Source organism: Aythya ferina (genome assembly GCF_964211825.1).
Source record: "Aythya ferina genome assembly, chromosome: 13".
Classification (NCBI taxonomy): Eukaryota; Metazoa; Chordata; class Aves; order Anseriformes; family Anatidae; genus Aythya; species Aythya ferina.
In genome coordinates this window covers 8,548,652-8,568,874 of record NC_140311.1, presented here as the reverse complement: position 1 = coordinate 8,568,874, position 20,223 = coordinate 8,548,652, and the positions used below count along the sequence as shown (strand labels likewise).

Sequence of the window (20,223 nt, the reverse complement as noted above, 5' to 3'; positions counted from 1 at the left end):
TGCCAGAGGTTACCGTTCAGAGCAGTTAGTCACAATGCTCCCTACCAGTTCCATGCAAGTGAGCAAATGGTTTTATTGAACATATGATTGTGTCAGTAGTGGTGGGTGCAGGAAATTACTGGCAGTCTCCTGTCTGGGATGAAAAATATTGTGTTCATTCATAGCTCTTCCAGATACTCAGAACAGTGGAAATACTCTGAGCCTCGCAATGCTGCTTGCCCTGGCTTGCTTTGTGGTTCTCCTGATATCCAGCAACTGTGAAATGCACCCTGCTCCTCACACACCTGGCAGCATATGGTGCTATCTTAATTGCTGCCAGAATGTTCTCCTGAATGATAGTACTCTGCCTGTGAGCTGACAAATGTGAAGGAAGGTGTTCTGAGAAAAAGCTGGAGAGCTTTTTCTTTTTAAATCTATCTGGGGTCTCTTCATAATGATCAATAGCTCAAGCATATGAATACTTCTCCCAGATTTACTGCTTTTTAAGGAGAGAATTGAACATACTAAGCCAAAGCTAGTTCGTGAAACTAGGTGTGTTAGGAAAAAATGACAACAACAACAAAATACCTTGAGCAGTTGCATGGATTACAGTGTTCTTTGGCTTGCGTTTGAGTGCTAGGAATTTCCACATCTGCTCCAAAGTCTTCCGGAGAATTGCTTTGTAATTCTAACTGAGGTCTTTATCAAAAAGGCTCTGGAAATACCTGCTTTAGGGTGGGATGAATCTTCAAGCAATATATTGATCTGAATTTACCATGCAGCATTATTTTATGAAGACAAATGAGTCTGGAGCCAGCTGAGAGATGAGCTTGAAGCCCTGGGGCTTTGCTTTAGATAGGTGAACGTATAATAACAACAAGAACGTTAAAATTAAAGAAGACAAGAAAATCTCCCCACACAAAAACAAGTTGTACTCAAAGGGGTGCGTTTGCAACACTCTAGGGTCATCAGTGCTTCTATTTATAGTATTTTCTCCGTAGCAGGAGGGCAGATACTGAAACTGAGACTTTTGCTTGTAATATACAGAAGAGTGAATACTTGAATGAGCAAGACTTTGCACTTTTGCAGGTATTCAAGAGGAGGTATTTTTACTTGTCACAACTTACAGATGGCTCCTACATTCTTAATTCCTACAAAGATGAGAAAATTTCAAAAGAATCCAAAGGCTGTATCTTCTTGGATGCTTGCAATGATGTTGTTCAGGTAGGTGGACTTTCACCATGACTGTACGTAGGCTTATGCATTGCTAGATCAGACAGAAATGCTCTCAGTCTGTGACACTGAGAGCTGAAAGCATGAATTTAGAAACTAACCCATAGCTTTTTTGCCCAGTTAGTCTCCCTGCTTTGTCCATCCCCTTTACCATGTGCCTTCCTGGTAAATGAAATATCTCACACCCTGAGGACTGGGGCCAATAAGTAGCTGGTGCAGCTAAGTCTTGGGCACCTTCTTTGTTTGCTGTTAGCACCAGCTTCTTATTAGGTCTTGTTAGGTTCTTAAGTTAAGTCTTGATATGTCTATGCAAACATACAGCGCTTTGGGGCTTACCTCCTGCAAATGGCCTGTAAGGTTCTTGGAGGAGGTATTTGCACTGGGCTTAAACTTGGGGTTTCTTTGTGGTGAGAGTGAAGTGCACAGGGGAATTGCTGTTGTGTCTTGTGCCATTGCTGTCTCTGCTGAAGCTTCAAGCACCAAGTGCGATGGAGCCAATACAGGGCAACATAAATTACTTTGTTTTCTTCAGTGTAGATGAGTCAGAGCTCTGCATTTCCATTTATCTTTCTGAATAGAATAAAAGCAGTAGTAGAGATGCCTCGGTGATGTACAGGATGTACTTCCCAAGTTGCATCAGATTTGCCTGGGCTTCTCATTAGAAAGTGCTGTTTAAAGGCCAGCAGAGCTCCAAAAATTGTATTGAACCACTTGCCTTTAAGATAGATGCCTCTAAATGTGCTGGAGCGCAAAATTACTGTGGACAAAACCAATTCCTGGTTTCTCTGGCTAAATATTAAAGGTCTAATGACATAGGAAGGAGCTTGCTTCTGTTCCTTAGTGCTATGTCTGTGGTTCAGTCTGATTTTCTTCCACTCTCAGAGTAACTGGCTACTGTGGAACTGCATACTGCTTGATCACTACTGTAAAGCCCTTTGTGATTAACTGCAGGAGAGGTGCTGTGGCAAGGACATTCTTACATTCTAAGTTAGGTGGTTTTTTCCCTGTCATGGTATTTCAGTTCAGGATGCTTTCTGCAGAGAGGCGCCTTGCAGAAGGTACTATGCGAAGTTATTGAGGAAAGTGTAACACAAAGCTTGCCCTTTTTGTTTGTCCAGTGTCCTAAAATGCGCCGCTATGCATTTGAACTCAAGACAATAGATAAATACAGCCACTATCTCGCAGCTGAAACTGAGCAGGAGATGGAAGAGTGGCTGGTAACTCTGAGAAAGATCATTCAGAGCAATACTGAGAGTTTGGTGCAAGAGAAGAAAGATACTGTGGAATCTGCACAAGGTCAGTTTATAAATAAACACCTACCTTCACCATTCTCCAGCAGGATGTGAGCAGCGTGCTTATAAAAGCATATACTTTTCTTTCTGGATTAGTCGCAAGAATTGTGGCTGACACAGGATATCATGCTGAATGGCTTAGTACAATGTAGACAATAGTCAGAGGAATAAAAGTGGAGAGAAACATGACTCTTCCTCTGGATGGGAAATCCATGGCAGTGTTTCAAGACTCCTGGAAAATTGGATCTGTGCTGAAGTTCTGCTTTGGAAGACATAGCAGGCTGTTAATAGTACACTCTGGTACTAGTAATTTATGGAAAAATCTTTCATCCTAGAAGTGGAAAAACCTCCATAAACTGTTTCTGTTCTATTGTAGCAAATACTGCAGTATGCTTTCTGGCAGAGGGAAGTAAAATGGTGCTTAGGCAGTTGTTTTGGACATCTGTGTTTTTTGTCCTTGCAGATGATGAATCAAGCATGCAAGGAAAATCAGAAAACATCCTGGAGAGCCTAGAGAGAAGCATGCATCCAGAGCTGATGAAGGTATTGTGTTTGTAGAGATCGCTCTCCCTGCCCTACAGCTAGTTCTCTCCACCACATCTGTAACAGGAGTTTCCCTGTGCTTTGACTTCAGCTCTGAGGGAGCTGGGCAAGCACCAAGTGCTGCTGGGGTCTTGGGCATCTCACCTTCCTGTCTCCAGGACGGAGCTAGGGGAGCTCCATGGTTTGAGGCTGCATGGTGCTCACTCTTAGTGTGGGACCCATGAGGGAGATCTATGCTTACCGAATGAAGGGTTGTCATGGCTGGTATTACTCATTCCTGCTCCACAGGGATGACTGTCCTTGCTATCAGTGCAGAGGGAGTTAAGTGGCAGCTGTCTCCTGCATGATTCAGAGCTCAGTTGCCTCCTCCTCTCTGCTCTCTCATTTAGCAGAGCCACATCATTTTACTCTGACTGTGTGGTGTTGGTAGATATAGCTAGGAAGCTTTGCATTATCTCATATATCACAAAGGGAACCTGAAACATATTCATTTTGTTTTGCTCCCATTCCTTCCAAATAACGAATGTTTGCCTCTGTGTGGCCAGGCAGTAACATCAATGCTTTTCTTTTGCCTAGTATGGAAGAGAAACAGATCAGCTGAACAAACTGAGCAGAAATGATGGAAGACAAAACCTCTTTTCTTTTGACCCAGAAGTCCAGGTAAACATTCCCTTGTTGGCAAATGTGAGGTTTTGCTCCTTTGGCATCATGCCTACCCTGTTCCCTTGCATGGCCACAGCATTTGCCTGTAGAGGCAGTATGTTTTTTGGTGGGTTGGAGAATAGGAGTGCAGCACATGTTCTTTTCAGTATGAGCCAAACAACTTAGATGATAGCTCAAATAAAAGGAGAGCTCATGGCAGCCCCACAAAGGGCCTCCCTCCAGCTTTGCTGGCTTATGTGATGCATCTTGATGTTTCTGGATCCTGAACCCATCATATGGGCCTCTGGGAGGTTCCCATGTTGGGTCAGAAGCTTTAGAAGTGGAGAAATCAATGCACATCTGGAGGAGGGAGCAGTGATCTTAGAGACAATCCTAGGAGCTTACAGGGAGAGCCTCAGTCTTCAGAGAGTTTTTAGATGTGGGGGAGGTACAAACAAAAAACACCATATGCTGTTCTCATGCACTGGAACAGGGGTTCATTGACTATTTGGCTTGTTTTCTTCTCGGCTTTGACCTCTTAGCTGAGCTTTCTGCCAAGGCCCAGGTGTGGGATTTCAGTGGAATGAGCTGCAATTGTTAACATGGCTTTAGAGAAGTGTTCCAAGTTGTTTCGTAGTTTCTGGTTCTCCTTCTGGCATGCTTTGGCTTGTTCACACCTGTGAAAAAAAAACATCCTGGTTTACCAAGGACATGTAATTAGTCTTTAAAAGGTTTGTAAGTTTTTTGTTGTGGTGGTGGTTTTGTTTGTTTGTCTGTTTGTTTTGAAGAAAAGCTTTGAGAAATTTCCTATCTTTTATTCAGATAATAAAAATGGAAATATCATTCAGTGTAGCGTGCAGAGCATCTGAGATGCTTTTTTCCTAACTAAACATTTTGGCTATATTTACTGCCCTCCCTACATAGACAGAGCTCTTCATTATGGCGTGGGCCAGTCAGATCTGCTGTAACATTGGGTATTCAAAATCACTGCCCCAGGCAGTATGATGTATACTTGCATGCTTGTATGCCTTGTGCTAAGCAAACTGGGAGCAGGAACATAGACCTGCAATGCACTTTTCTCATGCAAGGGAAATGGGGAAAACAATGGTAAGAGTTTCCTAGAATCAGATTAACAATTGCAGCCTATTTTACTGAAATTACTTGTTTGTGAGATTTCAGTATCCCAAGTTTGGCATGCAGATTTCTGCAGGATGTGAGGAGGAAAAACTAATAAGACTGTGTCAGATTGTCACTAAGAGATGTGCTGGTATTTAGGGGTGTCTGGTAGCTGTGTGTTCCTGGTGCCCAGGACAATGGGTGTGGTGAAGGCTAAGGGTCTTTTTCTGGTTAACGGTATTTTGGTCATTTATGTATCTGCTTTCTGAGAAGGGCAGACGTTGTGGCACAGACCAGCCATGGGTGTTCTGGGTTAGGAAGGAGGTGATTATAATCAAGGCAGTTTGGATTTCCCAGCCAGCTCTGCAGAGTCTTTGTTGTTGCTAACCATGCCAGTTATTGCTGTGCATCTAGAAATGCCTTCCAGTTCAAGATGTTGTTCACGATCCCAACAGAATGTGCCTTCTCTCTATTTCAGGCACAGGGACCATCTCTTAAACTAGTCAAATCTTCAAAGTGGAAGATACTTTTCTGAGTGTAACGACGGCTTATGTTCCGCTTTCTTCCCCAAGCTCTAAATGGTGTTTGGGAAGATCCCCAGGGTTACAGCAAAGCAGGAAGGAACTGAAATCATTCTGAGGTTTAGTTTTCTGTGCTATACAAACCAGATTGCTAAAAATTGATACATCCCCATGAATTCATGTCTTGAATACATTCGTGTAACATCACCAAATGACACTCATTTGTGAATGTCTTGTACTTTTTACACCACCTAAATGAAAATGGTTAAGATAGTATTGGCTGTAATGTGATCCCTTAACATTATTCAGGAGTATATTTTCTTTTTTAATGAGACTACATTTCTTTCTTTGCTGTATAGAGGCTAGACTTCTCAGGGATTGAGCCAGACGTGAAGCCATTTGAAGAAAAGTGCAGCAGGCGTTTTGTGGTGTACTGCCAGGATTTGTCCCTCAACCTTCTTGCTCAGCTCAATGAACGATCAGAAGGAGGACCTACCAACGTAAGGAGAGCTCTGGCATTTCCTGCTTTGGCATCTTCCTATTAATTGGCAAAAAAAAAAAAAAAAAAAAAAAAAAAAAAAAAAACACAAAACAACAACAACAAAACTATTGTATGTTAATCTGGGTGGATAGAGACATCCCATTCTGTCATGAGCTGTGATGGAACCTGGGCCAGTGGTGTCTGCTGGCTCAGGGTCATTGCAGGATTTGTCTGCCTTGGTATTCTGGAGTTCCAGAATGTGTTTGGGGAAGAAGTTTGTCCTTCCGTGCCTCAGCCTGCCAGGAACTGGGACTGCTGGGAAGCCAGAGGTTCACAAGCATAGAGAACAAGGAGCGTGTCTGCAGTATTCTGAGTCCCTTTGAAAGTCCTGTTGGTAAATGATTAAGCTCCATCTCCAAACCACTCACTGCTGTGTTTTATTTCGTTTCCTCTAATGGCAAGGGATTTCCCTATTCTGAAACCTTCTCCTGAGTCCCAGACCAACAGTGTTCACAGCCACTTTATTGTATGCATTTGTTATTGTGCCAAAGTTGTACCTTAACCTAAAAAGCTCTTCCTTGTATTTTCTGAGCCTCTCGGGTCTGTAGACAGCAATTATATCTCTCCTCAGCCTTTGTTCTGCCAGGCTGAACAGACCAGTCTTTTCTCCCAAGACAAGCTCCCTATTATCATGTCCTATACTTGCTGTGGCTGGAGTCAGCCCTTTATGCAATGTTTCCCAGAGCAGCAGATAGCATTGCATGCAAGGGAGACAGCAGCACCAGCTGACCAGTCTCTGCTGATGGTACCTTGTCTGGTGCCTATTAGGACTGCAAAACCTCTTTGTGATAGTTTCACACTGGCAGCTCCCAGTCCATGTAGGATCAGTTAATATACCAGGCTTGTTCTTCTCAGTCACTCCCAGCAGATGAGCACACCACTGATAGCAGAGATTGTTATTTGTACTTAATCAAGCCCAGCATTGGACCTAATCAGCACATTTTTAATATTGATGTAATGCTTCCAAGTTATGTTGTAATGTCTCAGACACACTACAGCCTTATCACAGGCCTTCACTTTTATCCTTACATGGACGCATGCCTGCTGGGGATCTTTGAACTAAAAATATGTGGAATTGCTGCCACTTACGTTGTGCTGTCAAGGTCAATAGCTACAAAGCAAGCTGAGCTTGGTGTGAGACAGCCCTCATCTGTAGAGCACCTCCTGAGATGCAGATTTTGTACATGTGGTTCTCCAGCAGTGTTAGCCTTGTGTTCAAGCTTTCCTAGCTGGGAGGTGCTTTATACTAACTTTGCTTCTGTGCCCCGGTGTATAGCAGCCAAGGAACGTTTTGTTAATGCCTTGCAGTTGGACTGTCCAGAGCTGATGGACTTGGGACAATGACAAGTGAAGTGTTCTCTAGCATGTGAACATAAACACTCTTAAGTTGCTTTCTTTCTCATTACAAGGGATGAATAATTCACAACGCTAATTGATGGATTGGGGTAATCTTTTCTTCATAACTTCATAGTTTATCATTTATATAAAACCCTCTACATTGCTAGTTTTTAAAGTAGCTTTGTTTAAATTGACCAGATCAAAATACAAGATGATGAAGGGAAGAAGTGGCTTTATGTATTTATAGAGCAAATAAGCATGGATTATATGAATCCTGGAAAATTCTGGTACACTAAACTAAAGGAACAAACAGATACAGAAGGCAAACCTAGTGGGAAAGGCAAGGAATGTTACTATTCTTGAGCCAGTAGCATGTTGTTTTTGTGTTTTTTTGACACATATATTCAATTTCCAGGTTGAGCCCTTTTTCCTAAGCTTGGCATTATTTGACCTGAAGAATAATTGCAAGATTTCAGCTGACTTCCACGTGGACTTGAACCCTCCATCTGTTCGTGATATGCTGCTGGATGCCTCCACATCTGGGGCAGAGGACACCAAGGGACGTTCACCAGGCGAGAACCTTGTGCATGGAATACCCGAGTCTTGCCTGCGCTACATAAAACGGGTGAAGAACTGACTTTGGCCTCTCATTCTGTGTCTCTGTTGAGGTTGTGGCTGTTCAGTAGCATTGTGGTGTGTTCTTATCCATTGTGTGGGCCAGTGCTCGTGAGCTGTCACTGTGAATGGCCATGCTCTGTTGTGAGAGCCATGGTTTAAAAACTACTTGGAAAGATTGCTTCCCCGAGACAGCCATCAGCCATCTCAATTGACCATATTTCTCTCACTTCATCTGCTGAAATGAAAACAGGTCAATCAAATGGAAAAGCAGAAGTCAGCTTTTCTCTGGAGCTGTGGGATTTTGTCATGTTTTGTTCAGTGTCGTAAGCTGATCACCACTTTGGCCTTGCTGGTAGCTATAGGCAAAGTACCAGCTAGAGTTTTTCAAAAGCTGACTGTTCTCAAGCCTTGTGAGCCCCTGTGACCCATCTATGGCAGCAGCCATAGCAGGGTCTGTGTGGAATGTGGCAAGGGATGTGAGACAACTGGGGCCAAACCCAGTGGTGTGAGTAGGGTGTCCCACTGTCTGACAGCCTGCTATTTATTTGTTGTAGGGTGTTTTCTCTGTGACTGACCCACATGTGGAGATCTTCCTGGTGGCCCGCGTGGAGAAGGTGCTGCAGGGCAGCATTACGCACTGTGCAGAGCCGTACATGAAAAACTCAGACCCGGGGAAGGTATTGGATGGGCCCATGGGAGTATCTGCTTAGTGGTGTTGTCTGTTGCTGTGACGAGTAGCATGGTCTGAAACATGGATTGTTTCTGCAGCTCTTTAGCTTCTTTCTTGCAAATTCTGATCTTCATCCATTCTGCTACCTCTGCTGTTCCCAGGCTGGCTTCATCTGGGCTTTCCTGGGAGAATCAGCTCCTTCCTCTGGGAGGAGGCAGACAAGTTTTAGAAAGATCCAGGCAGTTGGAGCAGAAGGACTTTCCCCATTACACTGAAACAAAGCAGAGCCTGGTATGGCAGTGGCGAAGTAGGACAATTCATCCCCTGAGAAAGGGGCCACACTGCACAGTGCAACACAGAGCATCTCCGACTGGTCATGCTTCACTCCCACTGGGAACAGCAATGTTTTAGTAGCAGCAGAACACAGGCTTCACCCTTTACTTTGCTTGCCCTGCCTTTGTCCTGCTGCATTGTATGGGGGAACTTATGCACATCTTTGTTAATGAGGGGCTCTGGTCCTGCTGTGCGTCAGCTCCACGTGGCATGCACAGAGACTGATGCTGCCTTGCTGCAGCCAACCAAACTTAGTCCCTGGAAAATTGACGTGTGGAATACCTGGTATGTGATGGCATTCCCTCTGTGCACTTTGTAAGCTACACAGCATGACTGTGCTCATGACATGTTTGTTACTGCTTTGCAAAAGTAATGAATGTGCATGGTGTGAAGTGACAAGAGATCTCCTATTGACTGCTCATGCAGTGTTACGCCGTGTGCCTGCAAGGCTGGGCATTGTGGAATACAGAATGTCTTCTCACTTCTTTCACCCTTTATTCTTTTTCCAGTGGTGTGGAAGCAGTGGCACATGCTCACCTTCTCTCTTGTGTTTTGCAGACAGCCCAGAAGGTCCATAAAGTGGCCAAGCAGGTGTGCAGCCGTCTTGGGCAGTACAGGATGCCCTTCGGCTGGGCTGCCAGGTTAGTCGCCTTGGACTGTGCTTTGGCTGGTATGGGAGCTTCTGCTGTAAGTTATTCGGGACACCATTAGGCTGAGTGGGCAAAGGGCCAACTTGCTGAAGTCAGTGACGTTGCATGGAAGCAACAGGGGGCAGAATCTGGCTCTGACTCCCTAGGCAGAACGTGGATTGGCCTGAAATACTCTATCTAGAATTAGAAACAAAATATTAAATAGTAAACAGTTCTGGGAAGGCAGTAACCTTCCCGCTGACCTGCAGTTACTGATTTCAAGGCAGAACATTCCTGGAGATGGATTACCCAGTCCCATGCTATTGCGGGAATTGGTGTAGAAATTCCTTCCTGGCACCATGCATTCCCAGGGAAAGGATAAAAGTGGAGACCTCCTGGCCTGATGGTGGCAACCAGCTTTGACTCTGCTTTAATTAATGTTCTTGGGAATGACCAGAGAATAGTGATCCTATTCCCTCACTGTTACCAGTTTATGTGACTGATAAAGTACATTAGTGGTAATTCCCTTAAAACTCACATCACAAGAAGGCCATACAGGCAAGTTCAACCCTTTGCCTCTGCCTCCTGCTGCTAATTGCCATTTGGTGGTGACGCAAGTGACAGTAATGATATGGGAACACCAAATGATTGTCATGGTAAGCTGGGATTTGGTGGTGTACAGCTTGCAATGTGTATTCCTGAGCTGGATTTTCCTGTAAGGAAAATACTTTACTACTCAGTATTAGTGGAAGGGGATTGAAGGACATTTATGACTGCGGAATAGATTTGGAGCTGGTCTGGGTGTGTATTTCTCACCTGGCTTGAGAGAAGAGGATGGTGTCCTGTGCAATTCTATGTGACGTGGTGCATTTCAGACTGTGTGGGGTCTAAACACCACATGAGGATGGGATCATCCAGATCATGGATCATCCAGATCATGAGGTCTGGAGGTGATCAGAGCAGTCACTGTCCAGAGAACCTCTTGCCTGATAAATTCCAGACTGTCAAAGACCTCAGATGTCTGCATATTTACCAACACTTAGGAAGTGTGTCTGTTCTTTTCTGCAGACCAGTTTTCAAAGACTCCCAGGGCACTCTCGATGCTGAAGGAAAATTCTCACCTCTGTACAAGCAAGACAGTGGCAAACTCTCAAATGAAGATATGCTGAAGCTTTTAGCAGAGTATAAGAAGTAAGTGTAAGAGACTGGTGCAGAGGCTGAGCAGGCATTTTAATATACATTTCTAAACAGTAAATGTAAGCATGAGATGACATTTTCTAAAATACTCAGGAGGTAACAAAAAGCCCTGCTGATGTGTTCATCACCTGAATGTTCAAGATTAGTAGTCTTGTTCCTTTCTTCCTAATGCAGACCAGAGAAGACAAAACTACAGGTCATTCCAGCCCAGTTAAATATTGTCATCAAAGACATCCCACTGGACTTCACAAGTAAGGATCTTGGATCTGAAAATAAATATTGGTGGTGCTAGCCTCAGGAATTAGCACTTATATGGGGAGTTTTTCTGTTTCATTATCAAGAATATCCTGGGGTTGCAATAAGAAATGAGTAATTCGGGACAACTGCTGACTTGTAACTCTTTCTGATGGATTCTTTGGAGTGTTGTGGTTCAAGTGCAGAGGTTTACCAGAGGGGTGCATCTGCTTTGCAGCTTGATTGTCACATCCTAAATATAAAGGAAGCCACCTGCCTGCTTTTGCCATTATTATTATGCCAGACTTCTATAACACCAGAGGGCTTCACAAACATGCTCAGTGTGATTGACTCTTCACACTCATGATGTGTTCAGTGTCACCCCGTGAGCCTTTGCCAGCTCCCGTCATGGGTTCTGTGATCCAGTCCCCTGTCCAAAAGGCTTTTCTGGCAGCCTTTTTTAATGTTTGTGAGCACCATCACTTGAGCTGACCTCTCCCTCATGATGGATGTGAGTCTTGGTGAATTAGGTGGGGATTATGCACAGGTATTCGCAGGCAAACTAACCATCAAGCATCTTTCTGAAGCAGAGAGTCAAGGACTGACATAGTAGAACCGATGCATTTTGAGAAGTCAGTCTCAAGTCATCATTTCAGTAACCTGTCTGCTTCAGTTAGGTAGCATTTGCATGACTTATAAAACAGTAACTTAACAGGTCATATTTTTGGGAGTCTCAGGGTAGAGGTCTTGGGCAGAGCAGCCATCACTGCCCAGACGTGGGTGGGCCACAAGGCCCTTCAACTTTGCCCAGAGCTGCAGCAAAGTGCCACTTCTGCAGTCCTCTCTGGCAAGGAGAACGGAGCACCGTGGTGCCTGTGCACCCATCTTTTCTCAGTAATGCTAATGCAGATGGGGACCTCAGATGTCACGTGATCAAGAGGAGAATTTTCCCTTAATTGTTTCTGTGAGAGTGGGCCAAGCCCCACTGCCTGGTCACACACGACCCTCCAGTATGGAGAGAACTGAGTGCTCAGGAGCAATGGCAGACTTTCAGACCACAAATTTCCTGTCACATAAGCTGTACTTCCCATGTTTTTGGGGTGTGTGCTCATCCAAGCTTTTCTTCTCTTCTAGATTGTGTCACAGCTTCTTATATTCCTATAAAGCCTTTTGAGAAGAGCTGTGAGAACATTGCAGTTGAAGTGGAGGAGCTTGTCCCAGAAGTTGCAAAATACTGTTATCCCTTCACTGTCTACAAAAACCACCTTTATGTCTACCCCTTGCATTTGAAGTATGAGAACCAGAAAGTGTTTGCAAAGGTGAGCAAACCAGAGAACAGGCTGCAGGCAGACTTGGTGGGCTTTGGGGTGATGCTGCTGACCTGGAGCAATGGCTCATCTTTCTGTTCTTCCCCATTCCAGGCAAGGAATATTGCTGTCTGTATTGAGTTCAGGGATTCAGATGAAGCTGATTCCAGGCCGTTAAAGGTGGGTACTTGTTATTTCTAGGGAACTGTGACTGCCATTTGCTCACTGCTGTGCTGTCCATATGCCAGCCAAATTGAGCAGGACTGTAGGAAAGCACTTTTAGGGTGGCAACATCTCTGAATCCAGTTTCTCATTTGTACTTCCAGTGTATATATGGCAAACCTGGAGGCAACCTCCTGACAGCAAACGCATACGCAGCTGTGCTGCATCACAACCAGAGCCCAGAGTTCTACGATGAGGTAAAGCAAAATGGTGGGAAATAATTGATTTGCCTGGGTGCTACAAAGCCAAGCAGCTTTTCAGGATTTTTCCAGGGCTGGGTGAAATATTGAAAATGGAAAAAACAAAACCACCAGCCCTTTTCCCCTTTGCGCCTCAGTATAAGAGCCCTGCAAAGCAAGAGACTTTGTCAATTTTTAATGCAGGTTTGTTTTCTGCTGTCTTTACTGTCACGCTTTGTGCACTCCAATCACACACCCCCATTAATAACTAATGTGCAAATGTGATGAAAGTGTTAGCCAGGAATTATCTTGGATGAGTAGGAATGTGTCTTGTGTAACTGCAAAAAATGTAACATTTGTGAAATAAAATAGAACTTAAAATACTACTCCATGATTAAAAATACAGTCTTATCTATCATGATATCATTTTAGATTAAAATTGAGCTTCCAATTCACCTCCATCAAAAGCATCATTTGCTTTTCACCTTCTATCATGTCAGCTGTGAAATTAATACAAAGGCAACATCAAAAAAACAGGACACCGTTGAAACTCAAGGTATGTTCACTGCTTACGTTATTTCTGTTGAAGTTTAAGAGTCCAAGATAAAATAAATGTAGACATGTGAAATGTATGTCTAGACGCACAAATGTAGCTTATCTGAATTTTGTTTTTAGAAAGCAACCTAAGACAAATTGTGGGTTTAAACTGTATCTCACATTTCTCATATCTCTGTGGGTTTAAACTAAATCTTATATTTTTGCTGCAATGTGGCAGCTATTTCTGCACGTTCTTGATTTGGCTTGTGTGAACAGGACTACGGTCAGTCAAGTCACTAACAAAAACTTGGCACAAAATCAAAGCCTCCAAGGTTGGCTGCCAACACTAGGCACATGTAAGAGACTGAGTGTACTGAAGTCCCGCTGGTTGGGATGCTTCTCCATCCCGCCAGTCCTCAGACAACTGATGGACCCTTGTCCTTGTCACGGTGCTCACAGCTCACACATCATTTCTGTTCCTCAAACCCACTCCTTATCCTGGTTGAGCACTGTCTTAATGTTGTTCACTGAGTCTTCAGGTAGAATATGTTTTAGCAAGGCTGACATGATTGATCCCAGCCTGTTTGAAGCCACTTGCACTGCTCTGAGTTGGATTTTCTTAGGGTGAGAGACAGCTCCTTTTGGAGCTTGAGCTAACCAGGTATCACTGTGTGTCTGTTAACTTTGGTCCCTTGGTTGCCTCTGCAGTGGGGTACGCCTGGGTCCCGTTGCTGAAGGATGGACGGATTTTCACCCTGGAACGGCATTTGCCTGTTTCATCCAACCTTCCACCTGGGTACCTGGGTCTCGGGGACACAGAGTCACGAAGGGTAGGGTGAATATTTAAAATGGCTTAAACATAGAGAAAATCTGACCTTTTTTTTACCACTGTAAGTTCTTGCCTTGTGCTTGTGCTCTGAATGGCTGGAAAGATCCTCACAGGAGTGTAGCCCCCAAAGCTTACTATTCAAAGGGGTGGGAGATGGGAGACTTTCATTCCACTTTCTGTGATTGTATAGGTTGCAGATCATATTTCTGTGACTGGCTGGACTGGGCTGTTGTACATGGTGCAGCTCAGGACAGTAGGCATTTGCTCTGCATGCATATTCTCATGTGGACCCCTCTGCTCTGCCGTGGCTGCAGTCATGTCACTGGGGGTCCCCGTTCTTCCACCCTAACCTTACCTTCTGAGCAGGTGTCTGCCCGCACAGAACCACCTTCTCTTCACAGTCTGAGGCCAAGTGCTTCAATGTTGTCTGTTCACAGCAGTCCAGCGTGGATGCAAAGTGGGTGGATGGAGCAAAGCCTCTCTTTAAAATCAGAATCCACTTGGATTCGACCATTTACACCCAGGTAAGTCAAACATCTTGTCCTTGTAGACTTTCAACACAAATGCAGAGGAAGCAACTGTTGTATCTCTGCTGCTGCTCTGCTGTAGGTGCTGTGGGAAAGAGGTACCCATGTTTGCAGAGCAGCACTGAGATACTTCCATAGCAGGGATTACTTGTAGGGGTCTGCTGCTTTGTCTAGATTTGATGAGACAGCTGTGGGAGTGAATGAGCCCTGGGAGGTGCTGATGTTTTCTTGGCCAGTTGTGCTGTAGCTGGCAGGACAAGGGAAACATCTGAGAAAAAAAAACAAAAAAAAAAAAACAAGAGGCAACAGGCACAAACTGAGGCACAGGAGATTCCGGCTGAATATGCGAGGGCACTTCTTTACTGTGAAGGTAACAGAGCATTGGAACAGGTTGCCCAGAGGGGTTGTGGAGTCTCCTTCTCTGGAGATATTTAAAATCTGCCTGGATGCCATCCTGTGCAATGTACTCTAGGTGATCCTGCCTAACAGGGGTTGGACTAGATAATCTTCAGAAGTCCCTTGCCCATTCTGTGACTCTGAAATAAGTTGCTTCAATGATGCAAAAGAGAAAAGAACTGGTGGAGATGGGAGATTTTTCCCAAATAATAGACTGTACATTGACTTAAAAAAAAAAAAAAAAAATCTGACAACAGCAGACACTTTTCACAAGTGAACAAGAATCCTCATTTCCCTTTGAAACCAGTTTAGGCTGTTTTACCTAGTCCTCAAGAGTTTTTTTTTACTTATGGTGGTGATGGACTTCCCCAAGTTTCATGTGATGTTCAAAGATCCCAAGCAAATGCTCCAGGGCACCTCCTGTCTGTACTGCTGATGCGGAAATGTACTTGGCAGGGCTTGTTGTCCTGTGCTGGATGGGATCGGCTGCATTTACATTCACTGCAACTTCTTATAAGCATCAACTAAACCTGTTTTAAGATCTTACTGATTCTGTACAGAACTAAGAGCAGCACAGTATCTCTACAGCCCTTCAAATTGCATCCCCAGATGCATTTCAGGGTTCAATAACCCCGTAATTACATTTCACATTGGAAGAGGAGGGAGGGAAACAGAGAAGCACAGGAAGGATCTGAGGTCTGCTTCAGATGGACTGCAGGAGGACAGTGAGGCAGATAGCGAGGCAATATGAAAGAGTTGCAGCTGTGCTGTCATCCTGGGGGGTGGCGGCTGGGGACCAGGAGTGCCACTGCTAGTGACAGGAGCCTTGCTAGAAATGTACATGCTCCTGGCCCTCTGCTGCAGGTCTGTCAGCAGAGTTTCACGTGTAAGCTGGAAAGTAGGGGCAGACAAAAACTGAGGCTGCTGCACTGAATTTACTTTTCATCTCTTCCAGGACATGCACTTGCACAAATTCTTCCAGTACTGCCAGCTGGTTCAGGCGGGAGCTAAGGAAGTCCCTGGAGAGCTTGTTAAATACCTAAAGGTGAACAGTGCCTGTCAGTAGGTTTTGTTTATGTTTTCTGGACCATCAGTAAATATCCAGAGCCATGTTCTGTAAGAACACATGCTCACTGCAGTGCTGGGACCAGCACATTGTGCAAGGTCCTTACCTTTGCTTACTGACACAGCTGTCTGCTGTCTGTGTGCTGCTTCCTGCTGCTTTTCCCAGTAGAAGAAACATGTAGTCAGCATTGCTCTGCCATGCTCATGCCAAACCCTCCTCTGGATAGGCTCACACACTCCTCTGCTGCTGCCGTAGATCTGATTTAAACTTTTAAAACTGTAGCATGATTTCTTGTTTTCACCAATTTATCCATTCAAAACAGGATTATTTTTTTCAGGCTGAAAAAAAAAAATCTGTGAGATTGTAACTCAGTGAAGTTTGACCACAGATGGCCTGTGACCCAGACCAAGCTTTTCAGCACTTGCTGCAGCATGAGTAAGGGCCTCGGAGCAGGTCCAACAAAAGCTTCTGTAGGGAATATATTTCTTGGCTGTTTACTGTTCTTGTTTCCTTCCATAACTGCCTGTTTTTGAGATTGCTGCTGTAGCAACAACTCCATTTCCAGTGGTGAGGATTTATCATCACAAAGTTACTGGGTGTGTTTCAGATAGCATACAAATATTTTAAGTAGTAAAAATAATTGCAGGTTTGAAGCCAAGCACTAAGAGAAACTGTTGCCCTGATCACATTGCAGCCTGCAAGCAGGGAAACATTTCTATGCTAGGCACAAGTGGGGGCTTCTTACCACTGATATATCAGTAATTTCAGTCATTTTAATACCCACATACAGATTTCAGAACGTTTCTTTAGATTTGCGGATTTGAAAACCGAAAATGAAACACACTGTCCTTCCTAGACTCATATCACGAGATTCAGGCAAAAGAGATTTATGAGACAGGTGAAGGGTGTGTGCAACAGATGATCTTGGCTTTCACCAAGTCACTTAAATCCCATTTCCAATAGCAAGCTCTGCCCTTTAGATAAAAGTCTTACCACAAGTTATCAGGCATCAGTTTTCTGTGCTTCAAAGACATTTGTGAAAATGGTACTTAGTCACATCAAAAAACTGTCAAAAAGGGTGAGAAGAGTTGGAAGCAAACCTTCAGCCTTAAATTCTGGGTTACTAGGGTCAAACTGTAGCATGTGACCTCTAATTAAGTCATAGCTGCCTGGGCACATCTGAGAGGAGGATTAATACCTGCCATGAGTGATTCATGTCGCTCCCTGAAGGCACGCAGCTGGAATCTGTCAGCTGAAAGGCAGGCAGTAAGTAGTGCTCTGGGTCCAAGTTCTCCTGTCCTCTGGCAGGCTGAAGCTCAAACCCCGAAGCATTTGCTAATGCCTGTCATATTGCCACAGAAATGCCTGTGCACTATAAATATTTAACATCTGCAAAATGTTGAACTAAAAGTGTCTGTATTTTGAACATTTGTTTTAGTGTTTGCACGCCATGGAGATCCAAGTAATGATTCAGTTTCTACCTGTAATTCTTATGCAACTATTTAGAGTCCTTACAAATGTGACCCAGGAAGATGAAGTAGCTGTCAACTGCACCATGTGAGTGTCTGGTAAACCATCTGTCTTTCTTCAGTTGCAAACGCAAAGCCACAAACTACAGTGCAAGCCCGGGTGTGGTTTCACAGCACAGGGAGCTAAGTGACAGCGCTGGCTGTCCACTGCTGCGTGGTCGCACGGTCATGCAGTGGAGCACCAGACGCTGTCTTCCTCAAGCAAGTGGCACGAGGCAGTGTGGGGCCCTTTTCCTGGGAGCTGCTGGGGGAAAATGCGTTAGTTTAAAGATAGCTGCTGAGAAGGAGTGCTGGAGATGGCGAGGAGGTGAGGGGATGCTTAGGCAAGTGATTTCAGGGAAACCATCCTGATATTTTGTCATTCGCTACAAGAAATATAATTAGCAGTAGTCCTAGGTGATATCTGTGGTGAGATATCCCAGTGCAGCACCTGGAACCTGGGGTTTGGATTTTCTCCTCCCCACCACTTCATTTGGCTCACAGGCTTCATTCTGGAGGTTTCAGACCTCCCTTCAGCAGTTAGGCAGGGTTTGCTGGAGGGGCTTGCTGCTGCCAGGGAAGCCGGGTACTGGCATGCTGAAATGTTCATGGGTGCCCCGGCTGCCGGTGGTGTCACCATGGGTGGGAGCTTGAACCCCAAAAGCCCCATGGAGCGGGGTGCTGCCTCCCTGGAGGCTGCCTCAGGCAGTCCCTGCCCAGCTGTGGCAGCAGCCCCCAGAGGGCAGTGCTGCCTAGCGCCTGGCTGCCGTGCCGCTGCTCCCAAACAGAGCAAAAGGTCTGAAAGTGCCTTTCAGTCCTGCCTCTGGTCACCATGCGCATAAACCGAAGGATGTGTTAAAAACATGCATCTTCCTCCTATGGCTCTTGCTCCGTAAAGTGCTGCAATGCCTAGGGGAATGCTGGATGCCGCTGCATGGAGGGCTTGCTCCGACTGCAGGAAGAACTGTGCATCCACATATCAAACGCCTCTTGCTCTCGTCAAACCAAAGATCAGAGACAGCCCTGGTTCCCCAAGGATATACATCCCATTGCAGTCGCAGTCCTGGGTTGAAGGTGCGGGGACTGCTTCTGTGCCAAGCACTCTCCCATTCTGCTCAAATTGCCGAAGGACAAGGACAGGGGAATAAGTGACCCCACAGCTACCTTCTGGGTGACCAGCTCCCACGTTCAGCTCCACAGATCTGTACAAAGTTTGGCCTGATCCTTTCCTGTTTGTCAGTAGCTCTCTGTTAATGACAACTGCTTTCTTATCCAGGGTTTCAGAGTGGAATTTAAAACCAGCCTTATCTGATAAGCGGCTTGTAAACTCCTCTCTGTGGTTTGGCCTATGGGGTCTATGACAATGTGCAACAGTTTGTTGTTCCCTCTGACTTGAACTGGAATGTAAATTCCTGATGCTGGCTGGGGAAGCCAGGCACTTGCTGCCTTCATCAACTTCCTGGAGTGCTTCCAGAGGGCTGGCATGTTCTTCAGGGGTTGTGTATCCCCAGTGAACTGCAAGACAGCAGCCTGAAAATAATCTAGCACACGTAACAAGGAGCAAGGGAGGATACAAGTGACATCAATTCAGTAAAAAAGAGCCTTCAAAATTAATACATTTGGAGGAACCAGGAAGATATAACAACCATGGAGAATTTTTCTCCACTTCTCAGCAGAGATCTTTTGTTGTTGTTGTTTTGTTTTTGTTTGTGGTGTTGTTTTTTTTTTATTGATTTTTCAGATTTGGTGTAGTGTTATGGTTGTTAGAAATCACTCTTATTAGCATTAGGAAAAAATTCACAATGAGGACAGACTCAACACGCAATAAGCTGTATGATGTGGATGAATTGGTGGTGTGCAGAAGATGAAATTTGGCTCCCTCTTCATGTAGAGATCTGGATATGCATCTTGTGTTGGGTGACACCATCCAAAGAGAACTGGCTGCAGAGCAGATGAACTTCATATTTTCATTTTTGACTTATCTAACCCCTGAATGTTGTTGAGGTGCCTAACGCTCACTGCAATATGGGTTTAAGGATCTGCAGACTTCAATCCTGGTATGCACGGAGGCTAATGAGTAGGAGATATCCTCCACAGAGAATCATTCCACCTTACCTCCTTGTGTAGGGAGCATTGAACATTGAAGGTAGCTGGTCAGGGTGACACCTGGTCCAGTCCAGCATCAGGATAAAAAGCTTTGGGTGCTCAGCTCTAGGTGCTCTGTCGATAGATTGAGCTATGGCAAGGATGGTGCAGCCACAACAACTGTGAGGGACGCTGGCCTGCAAGTACTGTCTGGAAAACCAGGACCTTTGCAGCAATCAGACCTTGCCAGTGTTGAGGCTTTGGGGGTTGAGCAGGATAGGGCACAGCCGGTGTCTGCTTTCATGAGCTGGAGGAACTTGCCCTCACACTGCATGCTGAACACAAACCACATTTCTCCCCAGGGTTCTTCTGCACATAGTGTCCAAGTGCCATGAAGAAGGCCTAGACCACTACTTGCGCTCCTTCATAAAGGTCAGTCATGACATACCATTCTGTGAAACTCCCTGGTGGGAGCAGGCACACCACTGACGTTGTTCTTCTTGCCTTTCAGTACGTCTTTCGAGCTGAGAAACCCAGTGTTGCACAGGCGAAGATGACCCATGAAATACTGGTCCTTTCCATGGCCACGATTTTGAAGCAATCAGCAGATTTTCTAGCCATCAATAAGCTACTCAAGGTGAAGTGCTGGTAGTATTTGGCTGCCAAAGGTAGAAGTGGATC

The 20,223-nt window shown here is 44.9% G+C and overlaps 1 protein-coding gene across 3 annotated transcripts in view; it reads left to right on the top strand.

Moving 5' to 3' along the window:
* The window catches only part of DOCK11 (dedicator of cytokinesis 11), an 82,318-nt gene that overhangs the window by 21,466 nt on the left and 40,629 nt on the right, over positions 1-20,223 (top strand). For 2 of the 3 annotated variants that reach the window (XM_084534386.1, XM_084534388.1), the window contains exons 7-26: positions 1,069-1,203; positions 2,331-2,508; positions 2,968-3,047; positions 3,624-3,707; positions 5,686-5,826; positions 7,621-7,830; positions 8,378-8,500; positions 9,385-9,467; positions 10,524-10,646; positions 10,827-10,903; positions 12,021-12,205; positions 12,308-12,373; positions 12,520-12,612; positions 13,027-13,150; positions 13,840-13,961; positions 14,398-14,484; positions 15,839-15,928; positions 17,388-17,506; positions 19,905-19,974; positions 20,054-20,179. In XM_084534386.1, the coding sequence (XP_084390512.1) occupies positions 1,069-1,203; positions 2,331-2,508; positions 2,968-3,047; positions 3,624-3,707; positions 5,686-5,826; positions 7,621-7,830; positions 8,378-8,500; positions 9,385-9,467; positions 10,524-10,646; positions 10,827-10,903; positions 12,021-12,205; positions 12,308-12,373; positions 12,520-12,612; positions 13,027-13,150; positions 13,840-13,961; positions 14,398-14,484; positions 15,839-15,928; positions 17,388-17,506; positions 19,905-19,974; positions 20,054-20,179 (2,316 nt within the window). The remainder of the gene's footprint in view (positions 1-1,068; positions 1,204-2,330; positions 2,509-2,967; positions 3,048-3,623; positions 3,708-5,685; positions 5,827-7,620; positions 7,831-8,377; positions 8,501-9,384; positions 9,468-10,523; positions 10,647-10,826; positions 10,904-12,020; positions 12,206-12,307; positions 12,374-12,519; positions 12,613-13,026; positions 13,151-13,839; positions 13,962-14,397; positions 14,485-15,838; positions 15,929-17,387; positions 17,507-19,904; positions 19,975-20,053; positions 20,180-20,223) is intronic. The other variant, XM_084534387.1, reaches the window with a different exon arrangement.